The sequence below is a fragment of the Bos taurus genome, chromosome 20 (assembly GCF_002263795.3).
Source record: "Bos taurus isolate L1 Dominette 01449 registration number 42190680 breed Hereford chromosome 20, ARS-UCD2.0, whole genome shotgun sequence".
In the NCBI taxonomy this organism is placed as follows: Eukaryota; Metazoa; Chordata; class Mammalia; order Artiodactyla; family Bovidae; genus Bos; species Bos taurus.
The window spans coordinates 59,464,449-59,481,769 of record NC_037347.1 but is presented as its reverse complement, the minus strand read 5'-3'; the positions used below and the strand labels follow the sequence as shown (position 1 = coordinate 59,481,769).

At 42.0% G+C, this 17,321-nt stretch overlaps 1 protein-coding gene across 2 annotated transcripts in view; it reads right to left on the bottom strand.

The window, feature by feature from the left end:
- The window catches only part of DNAH5 (dynein axonemal heavy chain 5), a 332,322-nt gene that overhangs the window by 9,375 nt on the left and 305,626 nt on the right, over positions 1 to 17,321 (bottom strand). For both annotated transcript variants that reach the window (XM_024981527.2, XM_015459121.3), the window contains exons 75-78: positions 15,970 to 16,185; positions 11,947 to 12,159; positions 8,406 to 8,558; positions 7,375 to 7,606 (exon numbers count right to left, since the gene is read on the bottom strand). In XM_024981527.2, the coding sequence (XP_024837295.1) occupies positions 7,375 to 7,606; positions 8,406 to 8,558; positions 11,947 to 12,159; positions 15,970 to 16,185 (814 nt within the window). The remainder of the gene's footprint in view (positions 1 to 7,374; positions 7,607 to 8,405; positions 8,559 to 11,946; positions 12,160 to 15,969; positions 16,186 to 17,321) is intronic.

Here is a 17,321-nt window from a genome sequence, read left to right as displayed (position 1 = left end):
ACTGCAAGGAGATCAAACCAGTCAATCCTATAGGAAATCAGTCCTGAATATTCATTGGAAGGACGGATGCTGAAGCTGAAGCTCCAATACTTTGGCCACCTGATGCAAAGAGCTGACTCTTTGGAAAAGACTCTGATGCTGGGAAAGACCGAAGGCAAAAGAAGAAGAGGGCAACAGAGGATGAGATGGTTGAATGGCACCACTGACTCAATGGACGTGAGTTTTTGCAAGCTCCTGGAGTTGGTGATAGACAGGGAAGCCTGGCGTGCTGCAGTCCATGGGGTCACAAAGAGTCAGACCAGACTGATCAACTGAACTGCCTGACACTGACCTTTCCTAATGAATGAATGAATGTGAAGTCGCTCAGTCATGTCCGACTCTTTGCGACCCCATGGACTGTAGCCTACCAGGGTCCCCTGTCCATGGGATTTTCCAGGCAATAGTACTGGAGTGGATTGCCATTTCCTTCTCCAAGGGATCTTCCCAACCCAGGGATCGAACCCGGGTCTCCCACATTGTAGACAGACGCTTTTCCGTCTGAGCCACCAGGGAAGTCTTAGGAAGATCTTTCCTAAACCTTCCTCTTTTCAACTTTCTTTGATAACAGAGGATCTACTGTTTGGTATGTCAGTGGGTTTACTCCCTTGGTGTATTTAGCACTACTTGGGTGACTCCCCCATGACAAGAGACATAAATAAATGTTTGGGGATATATCATTCAATTTTTAGAGTTTAAATAAATAACTGGGCTTCCCTGGTGGCTAGCAGTAAAGAATCCTCCTGCCAATGCAGGAGACGCAGGTTCAATCCCTGGGTCAAGAAAATCCCTTGAAGAAGGGCATGGAAACCCACTCTGGTATTCTTGCCTGGAGAATTCCATGGACAGAGGAGCCTGGAGGGCTACAGTTCATGGGGTCACAAAAGAGTTGTATACAACTTATCGATTAAACAACAAACAACAAAGATTTCCTTTTAAAAACAAACTAGTCCTGTCTGTAAAATTCAATGGTGAATTATTTAAACTGAAATTGCCCTTCATATTAACATAAAAAACAATTCATCATAAGAGTTTTAATTTTAAAATGCTACACCTTTGGAGTGTCCTCTAGTCAGTAATAATATTATACCTCTTTATCTCAATTAGGCCCCTATTTAGTCATCAAAATTGAATTAAAATCATAGTATAAAAAGAACCTATGGAAGTCACGAACCTACAGTATGAATCTATAGTATACCATGAACCTATGGTCAGAGGTTCGTGACATTGTACAAGACCATTGATCAAGACATCCCCAAGAAAAAGAAAGGTAAAAAGGCAAAATGATTGTCTGAGGGTGCCTCATAAATAGCTGAGAAAAGAAGAGAAGTGAAAGGCAAAGGAAAACAGGAAAGATATACCCATTGAGTGCAAAGTTCCAAAGAACAGCAAGGAGAGATGAGAAAGCCTTCCTCAGTGATCAAAGCAAAGAAATAGAGGAAAACAATAGAATGGGAAAGACTATAGATCTTTTCAAGAAAATTAGAGATACCAAGGGAACATTTCATGCAAAGATGGGCACAATAAAAGACAGAAATAGTATGGATCTAACAGAAGCATAAGGTATTAAGAAGAGGTGGCAAAAATACACAAAACTATACAAAAAAGATCTTCATGACCCAGATAACCACAATGGTGTGATCACTCACCTAGAGCCAGACATCCTGGAATGTGAAGTCAAGTGGGCCTTAGGAAGCATCACTACAAATAAAGCTAGTGGAGGTGATGGAATTCCAGTTGAGCTATTTCAAATCCTAAAAGATAATGCTATGAAAGTGCTGCACTCAATATGCCAGCAAATTTGGAAAACTCAGCAGTGGCCAAAGAACTGGAAAAGGTCAGTTTTCATTCCAATCCCAAAGAAAAGCGATGTCAAAAATTGTTCAAACTACCGCACAATTGCACTCATCTCACACACTAACAAAGTAATGCTCAAAATTCTCCAAGCCAGGCTTCAACAGTACATGAACGGTGAACTTCCAGATGTTCAAGCTGGATATAGAAAAGGCAAAGGAACCAGAGATCAAATTGCCAACATCCACTGGATCACAGAAAAAGCAAGAGGATTCCAGAAAAACATCTACTTCTGCTTTATTGACTATGCAACAGCCTTTGACTGTGTGGATCACAACAAACTGGGAAATTCTTAAACAGGTGGGAATACAAGACCACCTGACCTGCCTCCTGAGAAATCTGTATGCAGGTCAAGAAACAACAGTTAGAACTGGACATGGAACAACAGACTGGTTCCAAATTGGGAAAGGGAAGGAGTACATCAAGGCTGTATACTGTCACCCTACTTATGTAATTTGTATGCAGAGTACATCATGAGAAACTCTGGGCTGGATGAAGCACAAGCTGGAAACAAGATTGCCAGGAGAAATATCAATTACCTCAGATATGCAGATGACACCACCCTTATGGCAGAAAGAAAAGAAGAACTAAAGAGCCTCTCGATGAAAGTGAAAAAGGAGAGTGAAAAAGTTGGCAAAAAACTCAACATTCAAAAAACTAAGATCATAGCATCTGGTCCCATCACTTCATGGCAAATAGATGGGGAATCCATGGAAACAATGAGAGACTATATTTCTTTTGGGCTCCAAAATCACTGTAGATGGTGACTGAAGCCATGAAATTAAAAGACACTTGCTCCTTGGAAGAAAGCTATGACCAACCTAAACAGCATATTAAAAAGCAAAGACATCACTTTGCCAACAAAGGTCCATCTAGCCGAAGCTATTGTTTTTTCAGTAGTCATGTATGGATATAAGAGTTGGACTATAAAGAAAGCTGAGGGCCAAAGAATTGATGCTTTTGTACTGTGGTGTCGGAGAAGACTATTGAGAGTCCCTTGGACTGCAAGGAGATCAAACCAGTCAATCCTGAAGGAAATCAGTCCTGAATATTCATTGGAAGGACTGATGCTGAAGCTGAAACTCCAATCCCTCGGCCACCTGATGCAAAGAACTGACTCATTAGAAAAGACCTTGTTGCTTGGAAAGACTGAAGGCAGGAGGAGAAGGGGATGACAGAGGCTGAGATGGTTGGATGGCATCACTGACTTGATGGACATGAGTTTGTGCAAGTTCCTGGAGTTAGTGATGGACAGGGAATCCTGGTGTGCTACAGTCCATGGGGTCGCAAAGTGTCAGACATGAGTGATCGACTGAACTGACTGAACAGATGAAAAGAACAATGGAATGTTAATTTCCTATCACTAACAAAACACCTCTCCAACCACAAAGCTATTTGGCAGCAAGTTTCCACCAACTTCTATTGAAACCAAAAAAAGACAATAAAGAACTGCAATTTTCTTTACTTTTTTATTAGCACTTTGGAATTCACAGTCACCTTTTCTGTTGCTTATTTTTATTTCCTCTCTTACCTGCAGCTAATGAGCATCACCGCTGACTAATGCCCAGCAGGGTGAGTACAGTTCTTCCACAAAAATGTGTTCTTAAGTCATAAAGGACTGACTGTATTATAAAATTATTGCTTTATTACTACCATGCTGAGATGTTCAATGTCACATGAGGAAAGATTTTTACACATTAGTCACAAGAAACAAAAAAGTAACACCTAACTGAATGTGAGAAAGATTTTTCTTTCACTTTATAAGGGAAATATTTTTGCAACAGTGTTGACTAGATGCAACAAAATTTCTAAAGTATTACTTTTGGCTGAAAGAGCACTTGACTATTAATTCTATAAAATAATCACCCCCCTGGGACTTCACACCACAGTAAGGATATGAAGAGGGGCTTCCTTGGTGGCTCAGTGGTAAAGAATCTACCTTCCAAGGCAGGAGACATGGGTTCGACCCCTGATTCAAGAAAATCCCAAAAAAAAAAAAAAAAAAAGAAAATCCCACATGCCTGCGGAGCAATAAAGCCCATGCATCACAACTATTGAACCCACACAACTTACAGCCCAAACTCAGCAACAAGAGAAGCCACCTCAATGAGAAGCTTGTGCAGCGCAACTCGAGAATAGTCCCAGCTCACTGCCATTAGAGAAAAGCCCGTGCGGCAATGAAGACCCAGCACAGCCAAAATTAAATTAATAAATACAATTATTTTTTTAAAAAATCATGAAGCCACAGGCAGCGTGTTTACCCAAACTCAGGCACACACATGGATCCTTTCAGACACCGCTGGAGCATAAGGAGTGACACCCTGTACCAAGAGGGAAGCTGAGCACCCTCATGTCTCTTCTGATGTTCATGGGCACCTCTTCCATTACACACTGTCTGTTCCTCAAACACAGTGCCTCCATTGCTAGCTCTTGTCTCTGCATGCTTGCCTTTTCTCCATGGATATCAGTTCAATGTTCTCTTCTCAGCAAACTCTTCCCTGAACACCAGAATGCTCTCTCACTCCCTGACACACCCTGTGTGTGTCCTCTTTACAGAAACAAGAGCTATCTGAAATCAATCTGTTCATTTACACTCCATCCTCATTATTTGTGGGACTAATGTATCTATTTCCTCTGGTGGCTCAGCTGTAAAGAACCCGCCTGCCAATGCAGGAAACCCAGAATTGATTCCTGGGTGGGGAAGATCCCTTGGAGAAGGAAATGGCAACCCACTCCAGTAGTTTTGCCTGGAAAATCCCTCAGACAGAAGAGTCTGGCAGACTACAGTCTATGGGGTCGCAAAGAGTCAGACACAACCTAGCAACGAAACAACAACAATGTATGTACAGTTTAATGAAGCCCAAATTACCGGCAGCTCCCAGGAGAAATAGAGGGTCAGGCTCCTCAGAGCCCTTGGCCACAGAATTTTCATCAACCGATCAATTCATAACCTTGTTTTCTGTGTGCTTTTGTTTAAAGTCATCTTTTTAATATGCTCTGTTAATTCATTAACACTGAACTCAAGGCCAACAGCACTGTGACTCATGCCTGAATGAAGCTTGTCTAACACATGTGGTTTCTCCATAAGGTACATCACAGCCTTCTAGTGCTCAGGAACAGCAGACAGCACTTCAACACTACACTCGAGGGCCACTTTCAACAATGAAAAATAGAAAAATATGAAAAACATAGCACTAAATAGACCACGGAAAGGGCACTTGTTTACAGTCCGAGCCAAAACGAGGAGCAGAGCACAGGCTTGTTCCACCTAAGTTGGAAACACACGTCAGGAGGGTCAGATTCTTCACTGCTTTATACATGTCTGGGAAAAGTCATGAAAGTCCACAGGCATTAACCTTAGGGTCACAAATAAATTTTAAGAGTGTAGGTGAATTCATACAGAATCCTTGAATAGCAATGACTACATCTGCCTCTTTTCCAGTTACCCATCCCTCCTTGAGACTGAACTCCGTGCAAATGCGGGTTCTGCATGGTCTTTCCTCACTGTTGCACCCCCAGCAATAGAGCAGTGTATGTCAGATGGTTGATACCTTGGCTGACTCAGTGAGCTAGAGCTCTTTCCCTCTGCCCAGAAAAGTCTGACTCTAACACCCTCTCATTCTCATCCTCCAAAACGCATCTCAAAAGCAGCCTCCACCTCCTACCAGGCTTAGTTACGTTTTCCTTCTAGCATCCCCGAACATCCTAAGAGCATCTCTATCACGTGCATCTGTTAGTCGCGCAGTTGTGTCCGACTCTCTGCGATCCCATGGACTGTAGCCAGGCTCCTTTGTCCATGGTATTCTCCAGGCAAGAATACTGGAGTGGGTTGCCATTTCCTTCTCTGGAGATCTTCCCAACCAGCAGATGGAACCCAGGTCTCCGGCATTGCAGGCAGATTCTTAACCACTGAGCCACCAGGGATCTCCATCATAACATGCATCAAATTCTATTTAAATTATTTGTTTACTTATCCATCTCCTTCACTAGGCTGTGAGTCCCTTGTGGGCGTGATCTGGCTCATAAATACCTTTATCCCTTGCAGGTAAGGTTGTATCTGGTTTGTACTAGGCATCTAGCAAACATTTGCTTAAAAAACAAATATTCAAAGCTTATACATATGTTTACAAGTGTGGTATTTATCTAAGGGATAAATAAACTAAAAATTATCCTTTAAAGAGAGATTTTTGTCTCTTCTTTGTTTAAAGAAAAATCTTCGTGCTTCGATTATAAAATTAGGACTTCCCTTAGGGTCTACTATCCTGGCTACCTCATGAATTTATGGCTTATAATGATCATCTCACCATGTATATCAAATCAACATGTTATACACCTTGGCCAGTCGCTTCAGTCATGTCTGACTCTTCATAACCCTCTGGACTATAGCCCACAGGCTGCTCTATCCATGGGATTCTCCAGGCAAGAATACTGGAGTAGGTTGCCATTTCCTCTTCCAAGGATGTTATACACCTTAAACATGTGCAATTTTATTTTAAAAGGAATATAATTTTTTTAAAGTGAAATGAACAGCATCTCCTCATATTGTAAATAGTGGTTATCCCTGAGGCGACGTTAGCTGAGTGAAATGCAAAAACCTCTAGAAAACATCAAACCAACAATGGAAAATAGTTCAGGTGTTTTTAGACTTGTCAAACAGAGCTTTGATAACTCTGTCAAAGGATTCTGCTTTGACATGTATGTTTCATAAAAGTGTTGTCACATTCATAGGCTGCAATGTGAACTCAGCATTTTACCATAAGCTACTGAATTAAGCCAATGTCCCTGAATTCAATCTGGACTTCACAGCCTGGCTTAAATCTCCAAGCTGGAGGAGTCATGACTTCCAGGAGCCCTGTACAATCCCACCTGGAAAGGCTTCTTTCCTACTTTCCACCTCTTGCCCACCTCATCATTCAAGCCCCATCCATTCTTCCAAGCCCCTCCAGGCCCCCCTGCTCCCAAGATCCAGCCCCCGACAGTTTCATCCCACTCTTATCTCACCCTCCTTTCTCACCACTTAGTAACTATTCCAAACACTTGCTTCTTATCTCATTAGCTAATGCTCCGTGAGTATCCTTCCACATTTTACCTGCTTTATTAGATGGGCAAGAACTATCTAGAACCATTGCCTCCCAGCAGCACTCAAGGAAGAGCCCAGAAGTAAGTAAGTACTCGTTAAACACAGGTGTGAATATGAAGCTACTTGACAACAGAGTATAATCCTTATCTGCTGCTGCTGCGGCTAAGTCGCTTCAGTCATGTCCAACTCTGTGCGACCCCATAGACGGCATTCACCAGGCTCCCCCGTTCCTGGGATTCTCCAGGCAGGAACACAAGAGTGGGTTGCCATTTCCTTCTCCAATGCATGAATGTGAAAAGTGAAAGTGAAGTCACTCACATGATAAAAAAAATAATGAGATCCTATATTTATAACATCACCCAACCCCATTGTACCAACCGTCCCTGAAGGCACAGACAACTCACCGTTATTTTCAGCATAAATCCTTACAACAGGCATTAACTCAAAGAGCACTTTGGGCTTGGACTCGATAAGTTTCATATTCCTCCTGTCCCAGCCAGCACCTTCAAGATACAAGCCGTAGACATAGACACCCTCCGTGGGAGGGGCAGAAATGTCATCCTTCATCCACTTGGTGACTTCGTTGCAAAGCACCATATTGTCCAGAGCCCAGCCTTTGTTGGCCCGAGTTATTTCCTACTCAGGGAAAGAGAAAAAGAAAAGGATGACATCAGCAACTAGAGGGTTGTCTTAAAGAGCATAATTGTGGTAACAATGTAGCCCCAGATTCAAAAAAGGTAGGATAGTATTTAACGGGTTTTAAAAGATCCTCTTATAAGTAATATCCATGTCCTAATTTAAATATATTTGTACTTCAGTGTCAAATAAGTTGATGCTTTCAAATTGTGGTTGTGGAGAAAACTCTTGAGAGTCCCTTGGACTGCAAGGAGATCCAACCAGTCCATCCTAAAGGAGATCAGTCCTGAATGTTCATTGGAAGCACTAATGTTGAAGCTGAAACTCCAATACTTTGGCCACCTGATGCGAAGAACTGACTCATTTGAAAAGACCCTGATGCTGGGAAAGATTGAAGGCAGGAGGAGAAGGGGACGACAGAGGATAAGATGGTTGGATGGCATCACTGACTCGATGGACATGAGTTTGAGCAAACACCAGGAGATAATGAAGGAAAGTGCAGCCTGGCGTGCTTCAGTCCATGAGTTTGCAAAATATCGGAGATGACTTCATGACTGAATAACAATTTTAAAAGAAATATAAAATCAAATCTAATATAAAAATAAATATTTTAAAATTTAAGCTAGCAGCCTGAGAACAAGTTGCTGGATTTATGTTCAGGATAAAGTTAACTGCTGGTGCCCAAACCAGACAATCATTCTGCCTTATTATAAACTACATATTTAAAACTATAATGAAAGAAGAAAGCCCTCCAGAGGAAAACTGTAATAACCCAACAGGTAAAAATCAGTGCTATTACCTGTCGCATTGCAGTTAAAAATCCTTGAGGGTTAAAAAAGCCCGTCATCCAGAAGCAGTGAGGTCGGTCATTGAAAACCCAAGAGGTAAACTGGCAGTTTCTTTCAATAAGTTCAGTAAACCAGAAACCCAAGGTACTTGAAACCCAAGATGCCTGAAATGCAAGCATGAAAACATAAATAAATACAGGTTTAATTCTACTGTGTAACTGACTATATCCACAGGGAAAAAAAAAGATGAAATATCAATTTCACATTTAGAATTTAGAAGTCCCTAAGGCATAAATTTCCATAGGGTTCTGACATTTAAGATGTCAAATTATTCTTCCTTTTTAATAATATGAAGTATGTTAGAATCAACTAATCTTCATGTGAATTCCAGATTAACCCAGCTTGGCATGCTGTTCAAGACATCTGCTATCAATAAAATCTCCTTCCACATATGAATATAGTTATGATCAATTCTGTCATAAAGCAATTAAAACAATTAATTGAATTAAATTTAACAGGCTTCAATTATTTTTCCTTAGGCTATATTTTCAACAGATACATTATAAAACAGAATTTCTATTTATGTAAATGTGCTTATGGCCTTAACAGCACTTTATATTCTGTGAATGACAAATGTAGAAGCCTTTCTCCACTTATTTTTTATGGAGCAAACAACATTTATTTTCTGAAGTTTCTGTCTTTTAGAAGGCTTTTTTATATTCTCTGATGAAGGGAATAAAAATGAAAACACAGGTCTCCTTACCACCAACAAATTAATTGCATTCACTGCCTGTAACGTTCTGCCTGAATTCACATGTGGAACTTACGTTATTACAACAGGCATGGAAATGTCATCAACATTATCAGCAGTCACACTAGAAGGTATCTCCAAATCATATTTTATAACATTTCACTGGAACTGCACTATTTTATGTGTGAATAAATGTAGCGATCAACCTGAATAGATAAAACACTTGAATTTCAAATAGCTTGAGAATTGATATGCCTATTTTACAAGAGACACTGGGATTCCCAAAGACTGTTAATAAGTTGAGTAGAAAAAAATGCTGTATAAAAGGATTTTAAGTTCCAGGAAGTGGGACTTCCCTGAAAGTCCAGGGGTTAATCCCTAGTCAAGGAACTAATATCCCACATCCAGTGTGGCATGGCCAAATTTTTTTTTTTTTAAGAGATTCTTAGAGTCCCTTGGACAGCAAGGAGCTCAAACCAGTCAATCCCAAAGGAAATCAACCCTGAATATTCATTGGAAGGACTGATGCTGAAGCTGAAGCTCCAATACTTTAGCCACCTGATGCGAAGAGGTGACTCACTGGAAAAGACCTTGATGCTGGGAAAGATTGAGGGCAGGAGGAGACAGGGATGACAGAGGATGAGATGGTTGGATGGAATGACCAACTCAACAGACATAAGTGTGGGCAAACTCCAGGAGAGGGTCAAGGACAGAGAATCTTGGCATGCTGTAGTCCATGGGGTCTCTAAGAGTTAGACCCAACTTAGTGACCAAACAACAACAAAGTTTAAAATGAAGTAACTCATTCCATCGTATCGTTATAGGTGTGTTAACTGAAAGAGATGTCTTTATACAACATTTGATCTGAAGGCACAGGGACCCATTAATGAGGGGGTATCTTCTGGCAAGGATCCCTGTTCCAGAACTGCAGGTGCTCACCAAGCTGGGTGAGCTGGTCTAGTGGGGAATGAGCCCGCCATGGCCAGGGACCAGGTAGGTCACTAGCAATGAGCAGAGTCAATGTATACAGAAAACTCTCTGGCCTAGACAATGAATTTTTTGCAGAGGAGGAGAGAAAGGGATCTGGTCAAAGCTGATTCTGAGTTTCTAAGCTGTGTGTCCAGAGAGATGGATGGGATGGTGGTTAATCAAATAAGATGAGAAGACAGTAGACAAGCACCCCCAGTTACCATACACTGCTTTCTGTCCCACTGCCTTGGAATCTGCCAAAGCCCTGGATGAGGGATCAGAGGCTCAGCACTAAAGGAGTCTCTCCTGAGAGATTATTAGTTCTAGCCCCATCCTGTCCCACCATCTCATTTACCTGACTCAGCTCCAAAAGTTCCACTCACCCAGGACCCAATCTCATCTCTGTAAGTTGCCCACCTTGGATAACCCCCACCTTGCCGTCTCCCGCGTCCTCCCACCGCACACTCAGCACCCTCAGTTCCATGATCAGCCAACTCCTCAACAAGGACACTCAGGTTCTCATTTTACTTCTCCAAGTAGAAAAACATCTCTTCAAACCACATCTATTTATCGTACTATTACATGCAGAATGGGTAAGCAACAGGGCCCTACTGTATAAGGCCCTGTTCAGGGAACTACATTCAGCATCCTGTGGCAAACCATGATGGAAAAGAAATTTTTTAAAAACCCACATCCTGGTGTATATATACATACATACATATTCCATACAAAACGGAATATTACTCAGCCTGGAGGGGAGGGGAGTTTGCGGGAGAATGGATACATGTATTTGCATGTCTGAGTCCCTTTGCTGTTCATCTGAAACTACCACAACATTGTCAACTGGCTATTCTCCAATACAAAATTAAAAGCTTCAAAAATGAGAATAAAGTAAGAAGAATGAAATAATGCCATTTGCGGCATCACGGTTGGACCTGGAGATTATCACACTAAATGAAGTAAGTCAGAAAGACAAAAACAAATACCATACGCTACCACTTATGTGTGTGATCTAAAATATGATGAATGAACACATCTAAGAAAGAGAAAAACAGACTCACAGACACAGAGAAAAGAAATTGTAGCTGCCAAGGAAGGAGGTCGGGGAGGAAAGGATTGGGAGACTGAGATTAGCAGATCAAACTATTATATGTAAAGTGGATGAAGAACAAGGTGCAACTGTACAGCACAGGGAACTAGATTCAGCATCCTGTGATGGGCCGTAATGGAAACACAAAACGGAATACACATATATAACTGAGCCACCTTGCTGTACAGCAGAAATTAACACAGCATTGTGTTAAATCAACTATATTTACATTAAAACATTTTTAAAAGCCCACATCTGTCATTTAGCACAATTAATAATATGCAATCAGTAAGAATACTGTTAAATTATTATCTTGCTACCTTGAGAGATATATAGTCACATATTTACAGAAAAAGCAAGGGAGACAATTTCTCTTTGGAGTGACTTTTGACATGTGTGTGTGAGTCTAGGAACATCCCCTTCTATAAAACTAACATCACAGATCTGGGAAAACATTTAATCTCCCCTAACCTAAGTTCCTCATCAGTAAAATATGGGTAATAATTTGTAAGATTTACATGAAACAGTGCATACAAATTGCCTAGTAGAGAACCTGAGATGTGGGAGACGCTAAATCGTTTTCTTCCCTACCTACAATCTAAAAATACAGGGCTCTAAGAGGATTAGTCCCTAAGCAAAAGAACACTCTTAAGCACATTATCTGTACATGCTTTCACTTGCCAATTACAATTATTCACAACAATAAAGTGATTAGGCAGGATAAGAGCTGACTTAAACATACTTTCTTCCAACGAGCAGGAATCCTGGCATCAAACATGCAATTCAGAGCATCTCGTAGATTTTCACTCATGATGATGGTGCCATCAATGGCAAGTTTCAGCTCGGTCAGGGTGCTTCGGACCAGGGTGAGTACCCTCTGCATCCTGTCTATCTCCTGTCTGAGGAAAATGTTCATTGGCTGGAATGGCCCCATCATCTGCAGCCTCTCCTTCACCTGCCATGGAGACATTAGCACATGAAAAATTATTTGACAGCTACTAATGTTCTATATAAGTTAAATAAGCAGAGTGACAATATACAGCCTTAACATACTCCTTTTCCTATTTGGAACCAGTCTGTTGTTCCACGTCCAGTTCTAACTGTTGCTTCCTGACCTGCATACAGATTTCTCAAGAGGCAGGTCAGGTGGTCTGGTATTCCCATCTCTTTCAGAATTTTCCACAGTTTATTGTGATCCACACAGTCAAAGCTGGAATCAAGATTGCCGGGAGAAATATCAATAACCTCAGATATGCAGATGACACCACCCTTATGGCAGAAAGTGAAAAGAAACTAAAAAGCCTCTTGATGAAAGTGAATGTGGAGAGTGAAAAAGTTGGCTTAAAGCTCAACATTCAGAAAACAAAGATCATGGCATCTGGTCCCATCACTTCATGGGAAATAGATGGGGAAACAGTGGAAACAGTGTCAGACTTTGTTTTTCTGGGCTCCAAAAATCACTGCAGATGGTGACTGCAGCCATGAAATTAAAAGACACTTACTCCTTGGAAGAAAAGTTATGACCAACCTAGATAGCATATTCAAAAGCAGAGACATTACTTTGCCAACAAAGGTCCATCTAATCAAGGCTATGGTTTTTCCTAGGTCATGTATAGATGTGAGAGTTGGACTGTGAAGAAGGTTGAGCACTGAAGAATTGATGCTTTTGAACTGTGGTGTTGGAGAAGACTCTTGAGAGTCCCTTGGACTGCAAGGAGATCCAACCAGTCCATTCTGAAGGAGATCAGCCCTGGGCGTTCTTTGGAAGGAATGATGCCAAAGCTGAAACTCCAGTACTTTGGCCACCTCATGAGAAGAGTTGACTCATTGGAAAAGACCCTGATGCTGGGAGGGATTGGGGGCAGGAGGAGAAGGGGACGACAGAGGATGAGATGGCTGGATGGCATTACTGACTTGATGGAGGTGAGTCTGAGTGAACTCTGGGAGTTGGTGATGGACAGGGAGGCCTGGCATGCTGTGATTCATGGGGTCACCAAGAGTTGGACACGACTGAGCAACTGAACTGAACTGAACTGAATGTTCTATATAGGGCTTCCCTAGTGGCTCATATGGTAAGGAACCTGCCTGCAATGTAGGACACCTGGGTTTGATCCCTAGGCTGGAAAGATCTCCTGCAGAAGGGAATGGCTACCCACTCCAGTATTCTTGCCTGGAGAATTCCTTAGACAAAGGAGCCTGGTGTCCAGAGGAGCCCAGGACCCATACAGTCCACAGGCTGGCAAAGAGTCGAACACTCAACAACTAACACTTTTACTTTTCACTTTCCCTGGTGGCTCAGTGGTAAAGAATTCACCGCCAAACAAGAGACGCAGGTTTGATCCCTGGGTCAAGAAAATCCCCTGGAGAGGGAAATGGCAACTCTCTCCAGTATTCTTGCCTGGAGAATTACATGGACCGAGGAGCCTGACGGGCTACAGTCCACGGGCTCACAAAGAGTTAGACAGGACTGAGCATACACACAATGTTATATTGTATACGTGGTATTCTAGGGCTTCTGAAAGGGCCCTAAACTTTACAATTCCATAAATAGTAAGCTTTTTCTTCTTTTTTTTACTGTCAGAAAACAGAGAAAAAATAAAAGAAATATCGGTTAGAGGACCAGCTGATTTTTCATCCCAGGTGAGAGAAGACAGGCAGCCATTAATTCACAGAAGAATATAAAATCCACGTCCACGAACACACAGTCTTCCAAACAACAACTGCAGTTATTGGGAAACATTCACTCACTGCCAATCTAAGACTTGAAAATACACGCATGGACACACACAAGCAGATGTGTATGCGTATGCAACAATTCTGAAGGCTGTCTCAAAAAGCTAGATTTCTGTTTTTAAAGCTTTTTATTTTTTCCATCAAAGCATTTATCCATCCACTCACTCATTCATTTCTGTCTTACAAGTATTTATCCAGAGTCTTTTGTGGATCAGATATCATGCCAGGCTTAATTGTTCTATCAGCAATGGCAAGCCACTCCAGTACTCTTGCCTAGAAAATCCCATGGATGGAGGAGCCTGGTAGGCTGCAGTCCATGGGGTCGCTACAAGTCGGACGCAACTGAGCGACTTCACTTTCACTTTTCACTTTCACACAATGGAGAAGGCAATGGCAACCCACTCCAGTGTTCTTGCCTGGAGTATCCCAGGGACGGCAGAGCCTGGTGGGCCGCCATCTATGGGGTCGCACAGAGTCGGACACGACTGACGCGACTTAGCAGCAGCAGCAGCAAGCAAATTTAGCAAAACGAAGGTGACTGTTCTAAACTGCATACATACCACCACGTTTATTTATGAAAGGAAATGGCAACCCACTCCAGTATTCTTGCCTGGAGACTCCCATGGACAGAGGAGCCTGGCAGGCTACAATCCATGGGGTCGCAAAGAGTCAGACACGTCTGTGTGACTACCACTTCACTTAATATATTTTAGGCACTTTCGTTGCTTTATAAATATTTCAGCCACTGCTAGACATGAATGACTGCTTTCCTGATGCTATAATGAAAGGCGCTTATGAAAGCTGGTTACAGTATTGATTTTCTCCAACCAAGTGATCAGAGTTTCTTCCAGGGGAAATGATTCCCCTGGTGAGAGTTCTTTGAGTTCAGTCTATAGTGAAAAACTAGCAGCCGAAATGGCCTGCTACATGGAAAACAATAGGATGCTAAAGAAACAAAATGCAGAATTCCTTCTGAAAACCAGGTGGAAAGGGCAATATATAAAGAAACTTGGTGCTCCTATGACAGAAATGTCACAAGGTTAGTCCAAGAAATCTCTTAAAACTACAAGGAAAGTAAGCCACTTACTTTTGCTTTTAGCAAAGAGTTAAACATGTTTTCAGGGTAAATCTTCCCACAATACATGCTAAAATGTCAAAAAAATTAACCTTCATAACTGTCAGTTTCACTTAGAAGTTACTTGATATTAAAAGGACAAGTTGGGGGGACTTCCCTGGTGGTCCAGTGGCTAAGACTCCACCCTTCCAATGCAGGGGGCCCAGGTCAGGGAACTAGCTCTCACGTCTTGCATGCACAACAAGACCCAGCACAGTTAAATAAAATACATTAATTTAAAAAAATGATAAATCAATTTTCAAAACCGATGTGATGAAGAAGCTGCAGAGTTAATGATATAACTATAGACTTCCTGAAATTAAGAAGGCCTGAATTATTTTTGTAAAATAATCGATGCTTTACTCTAAGAATACATCATTTTCGTTTGAACAAATGACAGTGTGAAGTGCCTCCAGGAGACATTATAGAAAAATAATCCTAACCCATCAGTACACACTTATAATTTAACTATGAAGATTAACTCTCTCATCAGGTTTATTATTTGTATTTTGAAATGATTACATCGATAGGTTCAAATACTTCTTTTACTGCTTCTTCAAGAAGTGAGGTTTTTAAATAATTTCTTTAATTTCAGAAAAATTATTTTTGCCCTCCTGCCTTCTTCCTCAGTCTTCCCAGGTGGCACAGCAGTAAAGAAGCACCTGCCAAAGCAGGAGATGCAAAGATGTGGGCTCCGTCCCTGGGTCAAAAAGATGCCCTAGAGAAGGAACTAGCAACCAACTCCAGTATTCTTTCCTGGAGAATTCCCATTGACAGAGGAGCCTGGCAGGCTACAGTCCGTGGGTCGCAGAGTCAGACACGACTGAGTGACTTAGTGTAGCACTGCTTCCTCACCACCCCCACAACCAACCAACCATGCACACCCACAGCTATTCTGTCAGGATGCCATCAACTCACTTCAAAAGGACCATAGTCCGGGGGCAGCTTCTCCAGCATGTCATCAGCCAGCCGGGCCACCATGGCCTCCCGGGTCTCATCCCCTCCGCCAGAGCTGTCTTTGGGCTGGATGCCCAGGATGGTGTCCAGCACGTCCTTGGCCAGCTTGCTCTGGTAGGTGATGTCCGCATTGGGGTGCAGCCCAAACACCTCGGGACTGTCGTAAGTGGGCAGGCCCTGAATGACAAATACCCACCGGTGAGCAGAGACTGCTGACACCAGCACCAGTTAAATTACACATCTTAGCAAATAGACACGATTTTATTAGGATAAGCATTTACATGATATGTCTGACATGTGGCAGGCTACCATCTCAATAATTTCTCTAGGAAAGAATCAAAAGTGGGACTTCCCTGGCAGTCCAGGAGTTAAGAATCTGCCTTCCAATGCAGGGGACATGGGCTCAATCCCTGGTCGGAGAACTGAGATCCCACACACCTCAGGGCAACTAAGCCCATGAGCCACAACTACTAAGCCCGTGTGCTACAACTCCTGAGACCAGGCACTGCAACGGAAGATTCTGAATGCTGCCACAAAGATCTCCCATGCCAAACCTAAGACCAGTGTGGCCGAATAAATAAATAAATATATTTTAAAAAATAGAATCAAAAGTTGTCCTGAAAAGAAAGTTAACATAATAAGCCCATGGTTCTTTAATGTCTGCACTTTAAGCAAATTGATTCAGAGACACTATCTTATTTTATAATACATTTATAAAATAGAAAGGGAACTATGGAATGGTATTTGGTTTCTCGAAGGTCCCATCTAATTCAAACCAATTGTTTAAATAAATGGTGTATAACTAATTGTTACTAAAAATGACAGCTTTAGCAATTATGGCCTGATAAAACCAGAGGTGGGAAATGTACTCTCTCAAGGAGGAGAGAGACTAGGAAAAGTGAGAAATATTAAAAGAGGAACAAAGTTAGAAAAACATACAGCAAGACACAGTAAGAAGCAGAAAACTGAAAGCCGCTCAGTCGTATCTGACTATACGGTCCATGTAATTCTCCAAGCCAGAATACTGCAGTGGGTAGCCATTCCTTCTCCAGGGGATCTTTCCAACCCAAGGATCAAACCCAGGTCTACCCCCATTGCAGGCGGATTCTTTACCAGCTGAGCCACCAGGGAAGCCTAAGAATATTGGATTAGCTAGCCTATCCCTTCTCCAGGGGATCTTCCCAACCCAGGAATCTAACCAGAGTCTCCTGCATTACAGGCAGATTCTTTACCGGCTGAGCTACCCGGGAAGCCCTTAAGAAGCAGAACAGCAGAACTAGCAGATAAATAGTACCCCAGCTACTTGAACAGAA